General features: G+C 40.1%; 1 protein-coding gene across 1 annotated transcript in view; it reads right to left on the bottom strand.

Moving 5' to 3' along the window:
* LOC308303199 (uncharacterized protein) overlaps positions 1-17,283 on the bottom strand; it is a gene marked incomplete at both ends in the record, with an annotated part of 49,732 nt that extends 32,449 nt beyond the window's left edge. Inside the window, one exon of the mRNA XM_080747523.1 lies at positions 17,211-17,283. Coding sequence (XP_080603649.1) covers positions 17,211-17,283 — 73 coding nt within the window. The remainder of the gene's footprint in view (positions 1-17,210) is intronic.
* Between the last annotated feature and the right edge of the window lie 257 nt (positions 17,284-17,540).

The following is a 17,540-nucleotide window of genomic DNA, read 5'->3' as shown; positions in this document are numbered from 1 at the left end:
GAAAATGACTGAAAATGTCACTTTTTGAGCGAGTGGATGCACTGGAAAGCCAACAGAAATTGATTTTACGCCTCTCCTGCTTAGCGGAGAGTGTGGTGTGATAGAGGAGGTCTCCCTGAACACGTGTGTGTGTGTTCAAAGTGTCGACGCAAAGAGCCGACTCCCGTCCAGTGCCCACTAGAGTCTGAAAATGGGACTTTTTGTATATCTGGCCGAACTGAACGGCCAGCAAATATTTTTTGAAACCTCTCTGGCTTAGCGGAGAGTGTGGTGTGGTAGAGGAGGTCTCCCCGAACGTGTGCATGTGTTCCAACTGCTGACGCAAAGAACCGACTACTGTCCAGAGTCCAATTTGTAAAGGCTATGCAGTCCATTGAACAGCATTTATTCATTAAGTGTGCCTGCCATGCAATGGCAAAACACTTATTGTAATCCGCCATACTTAAGTAAGTAAGTAAGTAAGTAAGTAATTAATAGTGGTGGGAATTTTCGTTCATTTCCGTGAACCGAATCATCGTTCGTTCGTTCACAAGATAGATTCGGTCATTATCGTTCAATCGGTCGTTCACAACTTTCGGGAAGCGGGGGGGGGGGGGGGGGGGGGGGTTATTGGAGCCGGCGTTGAGCCGGTCGTCACATCATTCTCGTTCAGAGCCGTGACCGATAATCAGTCGAGTTCAGTCAGTCAGTCAGTCAGTCAGTCAGTCAGTCAGTCAGTCAAGCACAAGCAGTCAAAAACACACAGCTCTTTCCTCTCTGCCTGACTGTTTCGGTCAGATGACAGACTCATGCCTGACCTGCCTGCTGCCTATAATGTGAACGTGCAGACCTGACAAAGATGATGTATTGATTGACACGCTCTATCGTTATAAAACAGCCAACATAAAGCGCAAATTAACATTTCACCCGTTCAGAGAATGAACGATTATCCCTTTACCATTAGCATTGCGTTCACACTTCATGAATTAACATGACACTGGCTCAATGGTCCATTGTATGAGATGAGATGTGTTACTATAGGCTACTTGTAGGATAGATTAATCCCATAGTGTTTTCTATGGTGTATCTTCTAGCATTCTTTTGTATAGAACTGTACCGCTTTTTTTGCAAACTTAATACAGTAGTCAGTCAGTCAGTCAGTCAGTCAGTCTGCAGTCTCGTAGCGTAGGCTAGTAATCAGGCTAGTAATAAGCCCTTTTGCAAATCCCGCCCCATTCTGCCCTGTTACTATGATAGGACATTTGACCCTGGGCAGATTGTTTTTATAGTGGCAGTGAATGGGATTTTTTTTTCCTTCATAGCCTCATTACAGCTATATAAAGTACCAAAGGAAAAACATCTAGGTGATATTAATAAAAAGGGAAGACAAAGGTACAATAGTTACATTGCAAAACAGGGGGTTTACCCGAAAATATATGTTTTAATTTGTTTAATCCCAGTGGGACAGAATCCTCTTTGCAGATTCTTTTATAGTGGTAGTGGATGGGATTTTTTTTCCCTTCATAGCCTCATTACAGCTATATAAAGTACCACAAAAAACACATCTACGTGATATTAATAAAAAGGGAAGAAAAAGGTACAGTAATTACATAGCAAAACAGTAGTTTTCCCCCCGAAAATAAATGTTTTAATTAGTTTAATCCTCTGGATCAGAAAGAGAATAGACCGCGCATTGCATCCTGGGTAGGAAGAGGACAGAACTATAATCCTAACCTCACATAATAGGCTGGCTTTTCGTAATTCTGCCCATTTAAAATATATGTACCCAATCGTGACTCTTAGACCATTGATATGGTCCATGTGAACTAGTTTGTTGAAGCTTATTCATTATGATGAGCGAGATCACGGCCGAGATCGCGGCCGTACCGGGCGATCGCCGTGTCGCGCACTGCGGATAGTTTTGAAAGCCACATTTAACATTCTCCACTGCACAAACTCCACCAGTTTTTTTCTGGTTGGCCAGTCAGGGAGTCTCAGGGACCAATCAGAAGGCTGACAAACGGTCTATTAGAACATCCCGTTCAAAGAATGAACGATAACACCCTTTTCACTCGCAGTCAGTCAGTCGGTCTCGGTCAATCAATCATCAGTCACAACTCTTCTCGCGGTCGGAGGCTGCTGCTCCGTAACTGTAGGTCCCTGTTCCACACCCCCACGCACACACAGTCCTGCTTCTCTGAGGGAGAGCCCGCCTCCAGCCCACTACAGTGTCTAAGGAAAGAGGAACGGTGGAAAGGAGGGACGGAACGGTCGGTCGGGTCTGTCTTCTCTTGTGAGATACGTTGAATGAACCGTCTCTCTCTCTCTCTCTCTCTCGTCGCATTTGCAACTGAACGCCGTGAACGGTTGAACGGCTCTTTTCCGGATGGTGACCCGTTCGATCTCGTTCACCATAAAGATCCGTTCATTTGAACGGGTCATTCATGACCGACACATCACTAGTAATTAATGTTCTTGCAAATTTCGGCACGTAATAACTGCCGAACGATTTACGCCACCGCCGCAATATATACATCCAAACGTGCGGCTCGGCCGGGAATGGGGTGCTATTACTTTTCTAAGAGAAAAGTTGTATCGTTTAATTGATATTAATTTATTAGTGAATAAATTTTACCCATTGACTTATAATGGGAATCGCAAAAACTCACATTCAATATTTCTTTTCTCGCAAACCATAGGGGCTACAGTTTCAAAACTTGGAGAGGAGATTTATAATGATATCAAGGATTAAATAAAAAATAATTTCGTCAGTTGGCCTCATGGTGGCGCTATAACAGTCCACTTTACCTTTCGGCCTGTAACTCTTGAACCGTGGGTCGGAAAATTAAAATTCCTTTTTCCCTGGATTCCTTGGGTCATGACGCATCTCCTCATATAGGCGACGCCCATTTGCCTCAGGATAGATTTTCCGCCATTTTGAATTTTCTTCAAAACACACTTTTTGCTCCTTTTCCTACATATTTTCTCCAAATGTCACAAAAATCGATACACACGATCTATGGACTCATGCGATAAACATATTTAAACGATATTTTGATAGTCCATACCGTTCTTCCGTAACAGGGTTCCAAAGTTAGCGGGAGGAGCCCGTTTTGTAAGAAGTAGCCATAAATCACAAACGAAACATCCAGTCAACACCACATTTTAACCACAAGTGGGGGGCGCTATACTGAACATATACCCAAAAGCATTTCCACTTCGACCCATAGGGGGCACCACAAACGCGCAAAACGTAACTGCTAATGCTAATGCTAACAAATGCTAATGCTAACACCTGCTAATGCTAACAAATGCTAATGCTAACAAATATGCTAATGTTAACACATACAAGGTTGCATACACTTAACGAGCTGCAGGCACACTTAAAATTTCTAACTAGAAAAGAAAATTTCTACGAAATTTTAAGTGTGCCTGCAGCTCGCTAAGTCTGTGCAACCTTGTGTAGCGGTTGGTGTTAGCATTAGCGTTATTAACATTAGCATTTTTTTGCATAAACTTTAACATTATTGTTCTTCATATGACACCACCCACATGTCTGTACGACAAACGGTTCACGAGAAAACGGGTCACTTCCTGTTTAGCAAATGGGCGTGGCCTATATGAGGAGATGCGTCATGACCCAAGGAATCCAGGGAAAAAGGAATTTTCATTTTCCGACCCACGGTTCAAGAGTTACAGGCCGAAAGGTAAAGTGGACTGTTATAGCGCCACCATGAGGCCAACTGACGAAATTATTTTTTATTTAATCCTTGATATCATTATAAATCTCCTCTCCAAGTTTTGAAACTGTAGCCCCTATGGTTTGCGAGAAAAAAATATTGAATGTGAGTTTTTGCGATTCCCATTATAAGTCAATGGGTAAAATTAATTCACTAATAAATTAATATCAATTAAACGATACAACTTTTCTCTTAGAAAAGTAATAGCACACCATTCCCGGCCGAGCCGCACGTTTTGATGTATATATTGCGTGGGTGGCGTAAATTGTGCGGCAGTTATTACGAGCAGAAATTTGCAAGAACATGACTTACTTACTTACTTACTTACTTACTGACTTAAGTATGGCGGATTACAATAAGTGTTTTGCCATTGCATGGCAGGCACACTTAATAAGTGTTTTGCCATTGCGTTGCATGGCAGGCACACTTAATTAAGTATGGCGGATTACAATAAGTGTTTTGCCATTGCATGGCAGGCACACTTAATTATTAAGTGTGCCTGCTATGCAATAGCAGAACACTTATTGTAATCCGCCATACTTAAGTAAGTAAGTAAGTAAGTAAGTAAGTCGGTAATGTTCTTGCAAATTTCGTCACGTAATAAGTGCTGCACGATTTACGCCACCGCCGCAATATATACATCAAAACATGCGGCTCGGCCGGGAATGGTGTGCTATTACTTTTCTTTCCGATCCGCATTACCATTGCGACGTAATTCGCAAAAAACGATGCCAAAAAACCCCATTGACTTAGAATGGGGGAAACTTCGGCACGTAATAACTGCCGCACGATTTACGCCACCCCCGCAATATATACATCAAAATGTGTGGCTCGGCCGGGAATGGTGTGCTATTACTTTTCTTTCCGATCCGCGATACGATTGCGATGTAATTCGCAAAAAACGACGCCCAAAAACCCCATTGACTTAGAATGGGGGACTCCGAAAAAAAACCAGAAACTTTGGCGCCACATAACTCTGCCATACTTTTGCCTAGCAACGTGATTTAAACTTTAAAATGCACACACAACTTTGGTCTTTTTCCGGCCAATAGGGATGAGCTGTAATTGATTAAGCCCCGCCCCCTCTGTGTCATGAACAAGGGTGGTTCATAACAAAAAGTCAACATTTTAAGTTATATTTATTACTCTAAATTAAAGTCAATAAAATCAATGATCAAACAAACTAAAGGTATGAGGTGTGAACAAGTCAGTAATCAGTCGTGTCTGCAGTGTATGGATGTGTGGAGTGTGCTGTGTGCGTGTTGTATAGAGGTGCACAAGTAGAGAACCTGCTTCCAGGAGTAGTGACAGCTAATGAGAGGTTGGAAGGAGAGCTCCCTTTATACTCTCCAAACCACACCCCCCATCAGGTGTGCCCAATTGGCCTGACGGCCTGCCACACTCTGCTCTGAGCTGCCGGCTAGCCTGCAGAGAGGGGCAGGGCCGTCACACCCCCTCCCATAAAGAAATGGGATTCCACCACATTATCTAAAGAAAACAAAAGACAAATTAGCGTCCAACCATATACCAAACAACATTTACACACTTTAAGTCAATAGCCACCTTAAAATAGTTTCTTCAACCTTTATCCAATCCAAGTCCCTACAGCCCCCAAAATTCAAATTTCCCCAACCCAAACGTTTCCTTGCACACTATACCTACAATACTCATATCCCCACTTTGCCACACCATCCTGCCTCCAGCCTCAGCAACCTCGTGCACAGGAGCACTTTAAGAGAGCCGAAGACAGGACAGTCTATAATGGAGAAGAATGAAAAAGTTAGGACAGCAGTAAACAAATGGCCTTTACGCCATAATAGGGCTGCAAAACATTAAATTTAAAATCTACAAATATCAGAATTTGATCTGTGTAAAAGCAGTGGAGTAACCAAGAACTCACATACATACCCAAAAGTGTTGGCCAAGCCAATAGTGCCAAAACATGTTCAACTAGAAAAGAAAATTTCTAAGACATTTTAAGTGTGCCTGCAGCTCGCTAAGTCTGTGCAACCTTGTGTAGCGGTTGGTGTTAGCATTAGCGTTACATTTTTTAACATTACCATTTTTTGCATAAGCTTTAACATTATGGTTCTTCATATGACACCACCCACATGTCTGTACGACAAACGGTTCACGCGATAAAGGGTCACTTCCTGTATGGTGAGGGGCACTTCCTGTTTGGCGAAATAGGCCCCAATTAAGGTTAAGGACTCTTAACTCATTTAGTGCCACCCCTTTCACCACTAGAGGGCGCCCAGTGGCCAGAGAAAATCCCATAGAGATATGCTGGTATATGCAGAAGCCCTGCAGCCATGACTTGCCTGAACACTTTCCTTTGTGCATGACTGCATGTACAGGAAGAGGATGAAGTTAGCTTGAAGTTAGCTATTGGCTACCAAGCATTTTAGAAGCCTTATTTTCGTCAACTTAGCCATGATTAAACCTTGCACACCTCATGCATGGGAAAAAAACAGAGAAGAATGAGCTCTGAAAAATCCAATGCAATCCAGAGTGGATTTGTGCAGTTTGTTCACAGCTTTCAAACAAAAACATCCGATTGGAAATCCGTTCAGGCATTCTTGAGATATTCGCCCTTATGTTTTACATGTAATGTAAACAAAAATGGCTGCCCTGTATGTTAGATGGGGTTGTATGGGGGTGGAACATGCAAAATCGCGATTGAAATCATGTTCACCAGATTTGATGGGGTCCAAAAAAAAAAAAAAAAAATTCAAAAAAATTTTTTTCAAAAAAAAAAAAAATTTTTTTTTTTTTTTTTTTTTTTTTTTTATATCCCGAACTTGTTCGGGATAGGCACCCTGTGATACGATCATATATCCCGAACTAATTCGGGATAGGCACTCAATGAGTTAATCAAGTCATTTGACGCAACCCGCGCGTCTGTACGACAAACGGTTCACGAGATCAAGGGTCACTTCCTGTTTGGTGAGGGGCACTTCCTGTTTGGCGAAATAGGCCCCAATTAAGGTTAAGGACTCTTAATCAAGTCATTTGATGCCATCCACGCGTCTGTACGACAAACGGTTCACGAGGTAAAGGGTCACTTCCTGTTTGGTGAGGGGCACTTCCTGTTTGGCGAAATAGGCCCCAATTAAGGTTAAGGACTCTTAATCAAGTCATTTGATGCCATCCACGCGTCTGTACGACAAACGGTTCACGAGGTAAAGGTTCACTTCCTGTTTGGTGAGGGGCACTTCCTGTTTGGCGAAATAGGCCCCAATTAAGGTCAAGGACTCTTAATCAAGTCATATGACGCAATCTGCGCGTCTGTACGACAAACGGTTCATGAGATGTAGAGGCACTTCCTGTTTGGCGAAGGGCACTTCCTGTTACAGAGGGGGCGGGGCTTAATCAATTACAGCTCATCCCTATTGGCCATCTAAGTACACACAGCAAGTTTCGAGACGGTACCATGCTGCAAACTGGAGATATAGCCGTTTAAAGCTCAGACAATAGGAAGATAGAGGTGGGGCTTAATAGGGGCGGGGCTTAAGTAATACGTCTCTATTGGCCGTTTAAGTCCAGACACCAAGTTTTAAGACAGTACCATGCTGTGAACTGGAGTATTGGCTGTTTAAGCCCAGCCAATAGGAATACAGAGGGGGCGGGGCTTAATCAATTACAGCTCATCCCTATTGGTCGGAAAAAGACCAAAGTTGTGTGAGCATTTTAAAGTTTAAATCACGTTGCTAGGCAAAAGTATGGCAGAGTTATGTGGCGCCAAAGTTTCAGGTTTTTTTTTCCGAGTCCCCCATTCAAAGTCAATGGGGTTTTTGGGCGTCGTTTTTTGCGAATTACGTCGGAACGCGGATCGGAAAGAAAAGTAATAGCACCCCATTCCCGACCGAGACGCACGTTTTGATGTATATATTGCGGCGGTGGCGTGAATTGTGCGGCAGTTATTACGTGCCGAAATTTGTGGCACCGTCATTATTATTATTAAGTGTGCCTGCCATGCAATGGCAAAACACTTATTGTAATCCGCCATACTTATATAATTAAGTGTGCCTGCCATGCAATGGCAAAACACTTATTGTAATCCGCCATACTTATATAATAATAATAATAACTAGAAGAGAAAATTTCTAAGAAATTTTAAGTGTGCCTGCAGCTCGCTAAGTCTGTGCAACCTTGTGTAGCGGTTGGTGTTAGCATTAGCGTTATTTCATTTGACGCAACCCGCGTGTCTGTATGACAAACGGTTCACGAGATCAAGGGTCACTTCCTGTTTGGTGAGGGGCACTTCCTGTTTGGCGAAATAGGCCCCAATTAAGGTCATGGACGATTAATGAATTAAAGCTGCAAGCAGCGATGACCAGGCCCTCGCAGCTCTACCCACGTCACAAGGCCAGCAGCCAATCAGAAACCAAACAGGAAGTCAGCCATTTCGACTAATTAGTGGCGTTTTGGAGCATTTTTGGCCGTTATCACGGGTCGCACTTTAACGACAGTTTTTTGAGAAAAAATTGTTTTGTCAGAAAAAAAATTTGAGAAAAAAACTTTTTTGAGAAAAAGAAATTTTGAAAAAAAAATTGTGAGAAAAAAAAATCTTGAGAAAAAAAAATGTGAGAAAAAATTTTTTTGAGAAAAAAATAATTTTGAGAAAACAATTTTGAGAAAAAAAATTTGAGAAAAAAAAAATTGAGAAAAAATTTTTTTGAGAAAAAAAAAATTAGAGAAAAAAATTGAGAAAAAAAATTTTTGAGAAAAAAAAAATTTGAGAAAAAAAATTTGAGAAAAAAAAATTTTTGAGAAAAAAAATTTTTGAGAAAAAAAAATTGAGAAAAAAATTGAGAAAAAAAAAATTTGAGAAAAAAAAATTGAGAAAAAAACATTTTTGAGAAAAAAAAAATTTGAGAAAAAAAAATTTTGAGAAAAAAAAATTGAGAAAAAAAAAATTTGAGAAAAAAAAATTTGAGAAAAAATTTTTTTGAGAAAAAAAAAAATTTGAGAAAAAAAAATTTGAGAAAAAAAAAATTGAGAAAAAAAAATTTGAGAAAAAAAAATTGAGAAAAAAAAATTTGAGAAAAAAAGAAAAGGTATGACACCAGCCGCAAGTCTGTACGACAAACGGTTCATGAGTTATAGAGGCACTTCCTGTTTGGTGAAGGGCACTTCCTGTTAAAGAGGGGGCGAGGCTTAATCAATTACAGCTCATCCCTATTGGTCGGAAAAAGACCAAAGTTGTGTGAGCATTTTACATTTTAAATGACGTTGCTAGGCAAAAGTATGGCAGAGTTATGTGGCGCCAAAGTTTCTGGGTTTTTTTCGGAGTCCCCCATTCAAAGTCAATGGAGTTTTTGGGCGTTGTTTTTTGCGAATTACATCGCAATCGTAAAGCGGATCGGAAAGAAAAGTAATAGCACACCATTCCCGGCCGAGCCGCACATTTTGATGTATATATTGCGGGGGTGGCGTAAATCGTGCGGCAGTTATTACGTGCCGAAGTTTCCCCCATTCTAAGTCAATGGGGTTTTTTGGCGTCGTTTTTTGCGAATTACGTCGCAATGGTAACGCGGATCGGAAAGAAAAGTAATAGCAACCTATTCCCGGCCGAGCCGCACGTTTTGATGTATATATTGCGTGGGTGGCGTAAATTGTGCGGCAGTTATTACGTGCAGAAATTTGTGGCGAAACTATGGACTTAATTAATTAAGTATGGCGGATTACAATAAGTGTTTTGCCATTGCGTTGCATGGCAGGCACACTTAATAATAAGGAACTAGAAAAGCAGTTCCTGCAGAAACTGCGTGGGCTCGCTCGAAACTGTTATGAAGTAATAGTAGAAAATGCATTTAAGCGCAAGGGTGTAAAAAAAAGTTTTTTGAAAAAAAAAAGTTTTTTGAAAAAAAAGTTTTTTGAAAAGAAAACGTTTTTTGAAAAAAAAAAAGTTTTTTGAAAAAAAAAAAGTTTTGAAAAAAAAGTTTTTTGAAAAAAAAAAGATTTTGAAAAAAAAAAATTTGAAAAAAAAAAGATTTTTGAAAAAAAAAAATTTGAAAAAAAAATATTTTTGAAAAAAAAATTGAATTTTTTTTTTTTTTTTTAAATTTTGAAAAAAAAAAATTTTGAAAAAAAAATTTTTTTGAAAAAAAAAATTTTTTGAAAAAAAAAAGTTTTTTGAAAAAAAAAAGTTTTTTGAAAAAAAAAAGTTTTTTGAAAAAAAAAAGTTTTTTGAAAAAAAAAAGTTTTTTGAAAAAAAAAAAGTTTTTTGAAAAAAAAAAGTTTTTTTGAAAAAAAAAAGTTTTTTGAAAAAAAAAAGTTTTTTGAAAAAAAAGTTTTGGAAAAAAAAAAATTTTTGAAAAAAAAAATTTGAAAAAAAATAAGTTTTTTGAAAATTGAAAATTGGTATGGAACTGCCGATGGAATTAGATCTACAAATCATGGGGATGGGACTGGTTCTAGAATTAGATCTACAAATCATGTGGATGTGACTGGTTTTAGAATTAGATCTACAAATCATGTGGATGAGACAGGTGATGGATTTAGAGCTACAAATTATGGTATGGAACTGCCGATTGAATTAGATCTACAAATCATGGGGATGGGACAGGTTTTAGAATTAGATCTACAAATCATGTGGATGTGACTGGTTTTAGAATTAGATCTACAAATCATGTGGATGAGCTACAAATTATGGTATGGAACTGCCGATGGAATTAGATCTACAAATTAGATCTACAAATCATGGGGATGGGACTGGTTTTAGAATTAGATCTACAAATCATGTGGATGTGACAGGTGATGGATTAAGAGCTAAAAATTATGGTATGGAACTGCCGATGGAATTAGATCTACAAATCATGGGGATGGGACTGGTTCTAGAATTAGATCTACAAATCATGTGGATGTGACTGGTTTTAGAATTAGATCTACAAATCATGTGGATGAGACAGGTGATGGATTTAGAGCTACAAATTATGGTATGGAACTGCCGATTGAATTAGATCTACAAATCATGGGGATGGGACTGGTTTTAGAATTAGATCTACAAATCATGTGGATGTGACTGGTTTTAGAATTAGATCTACAAATCATGCGGATGAGCTACAAATTATGGTATGGAACTGCCGATGGAATTAGATCTACAAATTAGATCTACAAATCATGGGGATGGGACTGGTTTTAGAATTAGATCTACAAATCATGTGGATGTGACAGGTGATGGATTAAGAGCTAAAAATTATGGTATGGAACTGCCGATGGAATTAGATCTACAAATCATGGGTATGGGACTGGTTTTAGAATTAGATCTACAAATCATGTGGATGTGACTGGTTTTAGAATTAGATCTACAAATCATGTGGATGAGACAGGTGATGGATTTAGAGCTACAAATTATGGTATGGAACTGCCGATTGAAATAGATCTACAAATCATGGGGATGGGACTGGTTTTAGAATTAGATCTACAAATCATGTGGATGTGACTGGTTTTAGATTTAGATCTACACATCATGTGGATGTGACAGGTGATGGATTTAGAGCTACAAATTATGGTTTGGAACTGCCGATGGAATTAGATTTAAAAATCATTGGGATGGGACTGGTTTTAGAATTAGATCTACCAATCATGTGGAAGTGACTGTGTGTGTGTGTGTGTGTGTGTGTGTGTGTGTGTGTGTGTGTGTGTGTGTGTGTGTGTGTGTGTGTGTGTGTGTGTGCGTGTGAGTATGCATGTGTATGTGTGCATACATGCGTGCGTGCGTCCATGTGTTCCCTGGACCACACTTTGAGAACCAGATAAATAGCCGATCTACAAGCTCACAAAGTTACACAGTGCAACTTATTGTGAGCTTGTAAATCATGTGAGACCACTGACTCAGCACTGTAATTAAAGTTAACTAGAAAATGTGCAATTTGTGAAATTGCGAGTGTGGTTGCCTGCCCTGCCCCGGCGCGAGTCGTGGGGATGCGCCGCCGGGACCCTGAGCAAAACGCGGGGGTCCGAGGGAGACGACGTCGGGACGGATAGCGCGGGGGCCGTGCGACGCACGATTAGAAAAGGTGCCGGTCGGATCCTGCGTTCCTGAAGTAAGGATATGGTTTCTTGTTTTTAAGAAATAGGCTCCTCCCACGAGTTCCGCAAGGCGATTACGTTGTCGCGTCGCTCCCGAGATCGTTTGTGTTTCGTTTTGAGAGGGTCGTTCCCCCTGAAAAACGCGTTTTGGCACGAAACGGTTACGTTTAGCGCGTTTGTGGCGCCCCCTAAGGGTCGAAGTGGAAATGCTTTTGGGGATTTGTTGAATATCCCATCCCCAACTTGTGGTTAAATTTTGTGTTGACTGGATGTTTCGTTTGTGATTTATGGCAGATTTTTGCGAAACGGGCCCCTCCCGCTAAATTTGGAAGCCTGTTACGGACGAACGGTATGGACTATCGAAATATCGCTTGAATATGTTTATCGCATGGGTCCAGAGATCATCTGTACCGATTTTTGTGACATTTGGAGAAAATATGTGGGAAAAGGAGCAAAAAGTGTGTTTTGCAGAAAATTCAAAATGGCGGAAAATCTATCCTGACGCAAATGGGCGGGGCCTATATTGGGAGATGCGTTATGACCCAAGGAATCCAGGGAAAAAATAATTTTAATTTTCCGACCTACGGTTCAAGAGTTATAAGCAAAAACGTAAAGTGAGCTGTTATAGCGCCACCATGAGGCAGACTGATGTAATTATTTTTTATTTAATCCTTGTACGCATTATGAACCTCCTCTCCAAGTTTTGAAACTGTAGCCCCTATGGTTTGCGAGAGAAAAATAATTGAATGTGAGTTTTTGCATTTTCCCATTCAAGTCAATGGGGAAAATTAATTCACTAATAAATTAATATCAATTAAACGATACAACTTTTCTCTTTGCAAAGTACAAGCACACGATTCCCGATGAAGCCGGTCGATTTGACATATGGGGCGAGTGTGTGGCGCAAAAACTGTGGCCCGTGAAACGCGGCGAAATAAAAGTTTATCTAGAAAAAGAATAAAGTTTCCCTAGAACTATAGTGTGTTGCCCTGTTAGGGCAACCACACTAATAAGGAGCACCTTTGCTTCTGAGCTGTAGAACTGTTTGTTCAAGATATGGGCCATATCCATTGGTTTGAATAGGGAGCGCAAGTGTACAAACTGATCGCTCTCCCGGAAACACGAAAAGTTGAAAACACATAGTCTTTGCTCGGGGAGTGGCTCGGTGAGTGGCTCTACGAACATTGCGATTCTGATGTTAAAAGGATCAATAATGTGCGCATGAGAGCAAGCTAGAAATGTTTGGGGGAAAATAAAAAAATTCCGAAAACCAGAAAAGAAATGACTTGAGGTGAATGGGGCGTCTGAGGCGCGACCCGGCACTCAGAGGGCCATAGATGAAATTCTGTAAGTCTCTGTTTTATTTTAGTTGCACTTTACGAAACACGACGAGCGTGGCTACAAACGTGCCAAAAACATGCATACATTTTAAATATTCTGGCCGTGAGGACGATTCGTTCAGAGAACTTCATTACTTTAAGAACAAGTCTCCCACACTCTAGCTACACTCTAGGACTGGTTTTCCCGCCAAAAATATCCCCAAAATACCCCAAAACACTCTACCTTTGGACTGCGATTGTGGAAGAACGGTATGACGTTTTCGAATACCGTTTGAACCACGATGAAGTCCAAAAGCGTGTGAGCGTTTTTCAAGTTTGAATCGCATTCCTACGTAAATGTATGCCAGAGTAATGAGGCTATAAAGTTTAGTGAAAAAGTAAAAATGTTAAAGTCAGATCCCATTCATTCTCTAAGGGATGAAAGATTTATGAATAAAGTTAAATATTTCAAACAGTATAAACTTTTTTTCAAAATTATTAAAACAACAATGAAACTTCAAACCTCGCTGAACATTTCAAAGTTGGAACGAGGTTTTTATGTGAAAGTATGAAAGAGCTATAAGAGCACAAAGAATTTGCACCAGAAAAGTGGGCACTTTTCTACATAGACTCCCATTATAAGGAGGAAAAATTAAAGTTTAAAAGTTAAATATTTCCAAAAATATGAAATATTTTGAAAAGAAAAATACAAGCACACATCACTGTAGAAAGCTGAACATGTTGAAGTTGGAACAAAGTTTGTAGCACAAAGTGTGAGGGAGTTGAAAGCGGACGAAGAAAGGGTACGGAACCTTGGAAGTTAGAAATAAATATAAACTGGGGTATAACAAGCTGGACTCGCCTTCAGCGAGCCCACAACTAGAAAATGTGCAATTTGGGAAATTGCGAGTGTGGTTGCCTGCCCTGCCGACCCCTATGGGTCGAAGTGGAAATGCTTTTGGGGATTTGTTGAATATCCCACCCGTGACTTGTGGTTAAAATTTGGTGTTGACTGAATGTTTTATTTGTGATTTATGGCTATTTATTGCGAAACGGGCCCCTTCCGCTAAGTTTGGAAGCCTGTAACGGACGAACGGTTTGGACTATCGAAATATCGCTTGAGTATGTTTATCGCATGGGTCCATAGATCATGTGTACCGATTTTTGTGACATTTGGAGAAAATGTGTAGGAAAAGGAGCAAAAAGTGTGTTTTGATGAAAATTCAAAATGGCGGAAAATCTATCTTGACGCAAGGGGGCCTATATGAGGAGATGCGTCATGACCCAAGGAATCCAGGGAAAAAATAATTTTAATTTTCCGACCTACGGTTCAAGAGTTATAAGCCAAAACGTAAAGTGAGCTGTTATAGCGCCACCATGAGGCCGAGTGATGTATTTATAATTTGATTAATTCTTGCAATAATTATGAATCTCCTCTCCAAGTTTTGAAACTGTAGCTCCTATTGTTTGCGAGAGAAAAATAATCTAATGTGAGTTTTTGCAATTCCCATTATAAGTCAATGGGGAAAATTAATTCACTAATAAATTAATATCAATTAAACGATACAACTTTTCTCTTAGAAAAGTAATAGCACACTATTCCCGATCAAGCCGGTCGATTTGACATATGGCGCGAGTGTGTGGCGCAAAAACTGTGGGAGGAGATTCGCGCCGAAAAAAAGTTACATTGAAAGAATAATAAAGTTTGCCTAGAACTATAGTGTGTTGCCCTGTAAGGGCAACCACACTAATAAATAAAGTTTCCCTAGAACTATAGTGTGTTGCCCTGTAAGGGCAACCACACTAACTAGAAAAATATTGTTCCTTCGAAACAATTGTGGGCTCGCTTCAAGCCAGAAAACAATGGCTATAAAAGTACAAAATGTCAAGATCGCAGGCAGTGCTCTCTTTGACGTTACTGACGTCAAAGATTGGTCCATTTTGTTCCAAAAATGTGTTGTGCAAAAGTTGACCCGCTGGTGGCGCTATAAGAGGCCAATGTAAGAAGGGTGCAAATTGCAAAAAAAAATCCTAACAGGTTTAAGCGTTTCACAAACTGCTCAAAATGATATAGCGCCCCCCTTTGGCCAATTGGGGTAAGATTGGTTTTAGTGATATTTGGTCTAACACTCTACATCTTTGCCAAATGCCATGAACATGTTACTTTGCATGTATGATTTAGACTCAGAGGCAGAAGAATAATTTGCATAAAACTGCAATATTCATTGAATTTATTTAAAAAAGCATGTTTCAATTTTAAAGAAATCCGATCTGACAGATCTTTAGATATCGGTCCAAAGTTTACGTAAAAAAAAGTTTTGTGCACGTGGAGCGAAAATACCAGAATAAAAGCGGGTTTACGCGTTCTACAAACTGCTCAAAATGGCGGAAAATCTATCCTGACGCAAAAGGGCGTGGCCTATATGGGGAGATGCGTCATGACCCAAGGAATCCAGGGAAAAAGGAATTTTAATTTTCCGACCTACGGTTCAAGAGTTAGAGGCCGAAACGTAAAGTGGGCTTTTATAGCGCCACCATGAGGCCGACTGACGATATTATTTTTTATTTAATCCTTGAAATCATTATGAATCTCCTCTCCAAGTTTTGAAACTGTAACCCCTATGGTTTGCGAGAGAAAAATAATTGAATGTGAGTTTTTGCGATTCCCATTATAAGTCAATGGGGAAAATTAATTCACTAATAAATTAATATCAATTAAACGATACCACTTTTCTCTTAGCAAAATGTTAGCACACGATTCCCGATGAAGCCGGTCGATTTGACATATGGCGCGAGTGTGTGGCGCAAAAACTGTGGGCGGTGAAACGCGCCGAAAAAAAGTTTATCTAGAAGAATAAATAAAGAAACTAGAAAATGTGCAATTTGGGAAATTGCGAGTGTGGTTGCCCGGCGCCCCCTATGGGTCGAAATGGAAATGCTTTTGGGGATTTGTTGAGTATACCACCCCCGACTAGTGGTTAAAATGTGGTGTTGACTGGATGTTTCGTTCCGGATTTATGGCTATTTTTTGCGAAACGGGCCCCTCCCGCTAACTTTGGAAGGCTGTTACGGACGAACGGTATGGACTATCGAAATATCGCTTGAATATGTTTATCGCATGGGTCCAGAGATCATCTGTACCGATTTTTGTGACATTTGGAGAAAATATGTGGGAAAAGGAGCAAAAAGTGTGTTTTGAAGAAAATTCAAAATGGCGGAAAATCTATCCTGACGCAAATGGGCGTGGCCTATATGGGGAGATGCGTCATGACCCAAGAAATCCAGGGAAAAAATAATTTTAATTTTCCGACCTACGGTTCAAGAGTTATAGGGCAAAACGTAAAGTGGGGTGTTATAGTGCCACCATGTGTCCGACTGATGTAATTATTTTTTGATTAATTCTTAAAATTATTATGAATCACCTCTCCAAGTTTTGAAACTGTAGCTCCTATGGTTTGCGAGAGAAAAATAATCGAATGTGAGTTTTTTCATTTTCCCATTCAAGTCAATGGGGGAAATTAATTCACGAATAAATTAATATCAATTAAACGATACAACCTTTCTCTTAGAAAAATGATAGCACACGATTCCCGATGAAGCCGGTCGATTTGACATATGGCGCGAGTGTGTGGTGCAAAAACTGTGGGCCGTGAAACGCGCCGAAAAAAGGTTTATCTAGAATAATAATAAAAATAAAAAATAAAGTTTCCCTAGAACTATAGTGTGTTGCCCTGTAAGGGCAACCACACTAATAAAGTTTCCCTAGAACTATAGTGTGTTGCCCTGTTAGGGCAACCACACTAATAAAGTTTCCCTAGAACTATAGTGTGTTGCCCTGTAAGGGCAACCACACTAATAAATAATGACAATATCTAAAGTGTGCTCGCCTTACAGGCGAGCCCACAATGACAACATCTAAAGTGTGCTCGCCTTACAGGCGAGCCCACAATAATGACAATATCTAAAGTGTGCTCGCCTTACAGGTGAGCCCACAATAATGACAATATCTAGAGTGTGCTCGCCTTTCAGGCGAGCCCACTAATAATAGTAATGATGAAGTCCAATATCAATGAGTGGCCTTTTGGCCACTTCGTGGCCCTTGGCCACTAATAATTAGACATTAGAGTCAGCTTACCTGGACTGTTTCCAGTAACATTCTGTATGAACAGAACCAACAGAACAGCTGACGCTCTCACCATGGTCCACATCCTGGAGATCTGACAGGAACCTGGTGATAATGCCTATCAATGGTGCACACTTTCTACCTAGTTAAACTGCAGACACAACCAAACTTTAAAGTTATTTATTCAAGGAAAAATCAACAAACAGGTCACACAATCATCTCTCTCACTGTAGCTCTGATGGGGTGGAATTCTTTTTATAGGTTTGCCAGGGAACACACCTGTAGCCAAACTGTCACCGCCCACAGTTCTTGCGCCATACGTCAAATCGACCGGCTTCATTG

The sequence above is a fragment of the Nannobrachium achirus genome (genome assembly GCF_963921795.1).
Source record: "Nannobrachium achirus genome assembly, chromosome: 18".
Classification (NCBI taxonomy): domain Eukaryota; kingdom Metazoa; phylum Chordata; class Actinopteri; order Myctophiformes; family Myctophidae; genus Nannobrachium; species Nannobrachium achirus.
Note: the sequence above shows the minus strand (reverse complement) of the source record. Positions and strands in the feature narration are given on the sequence as shown.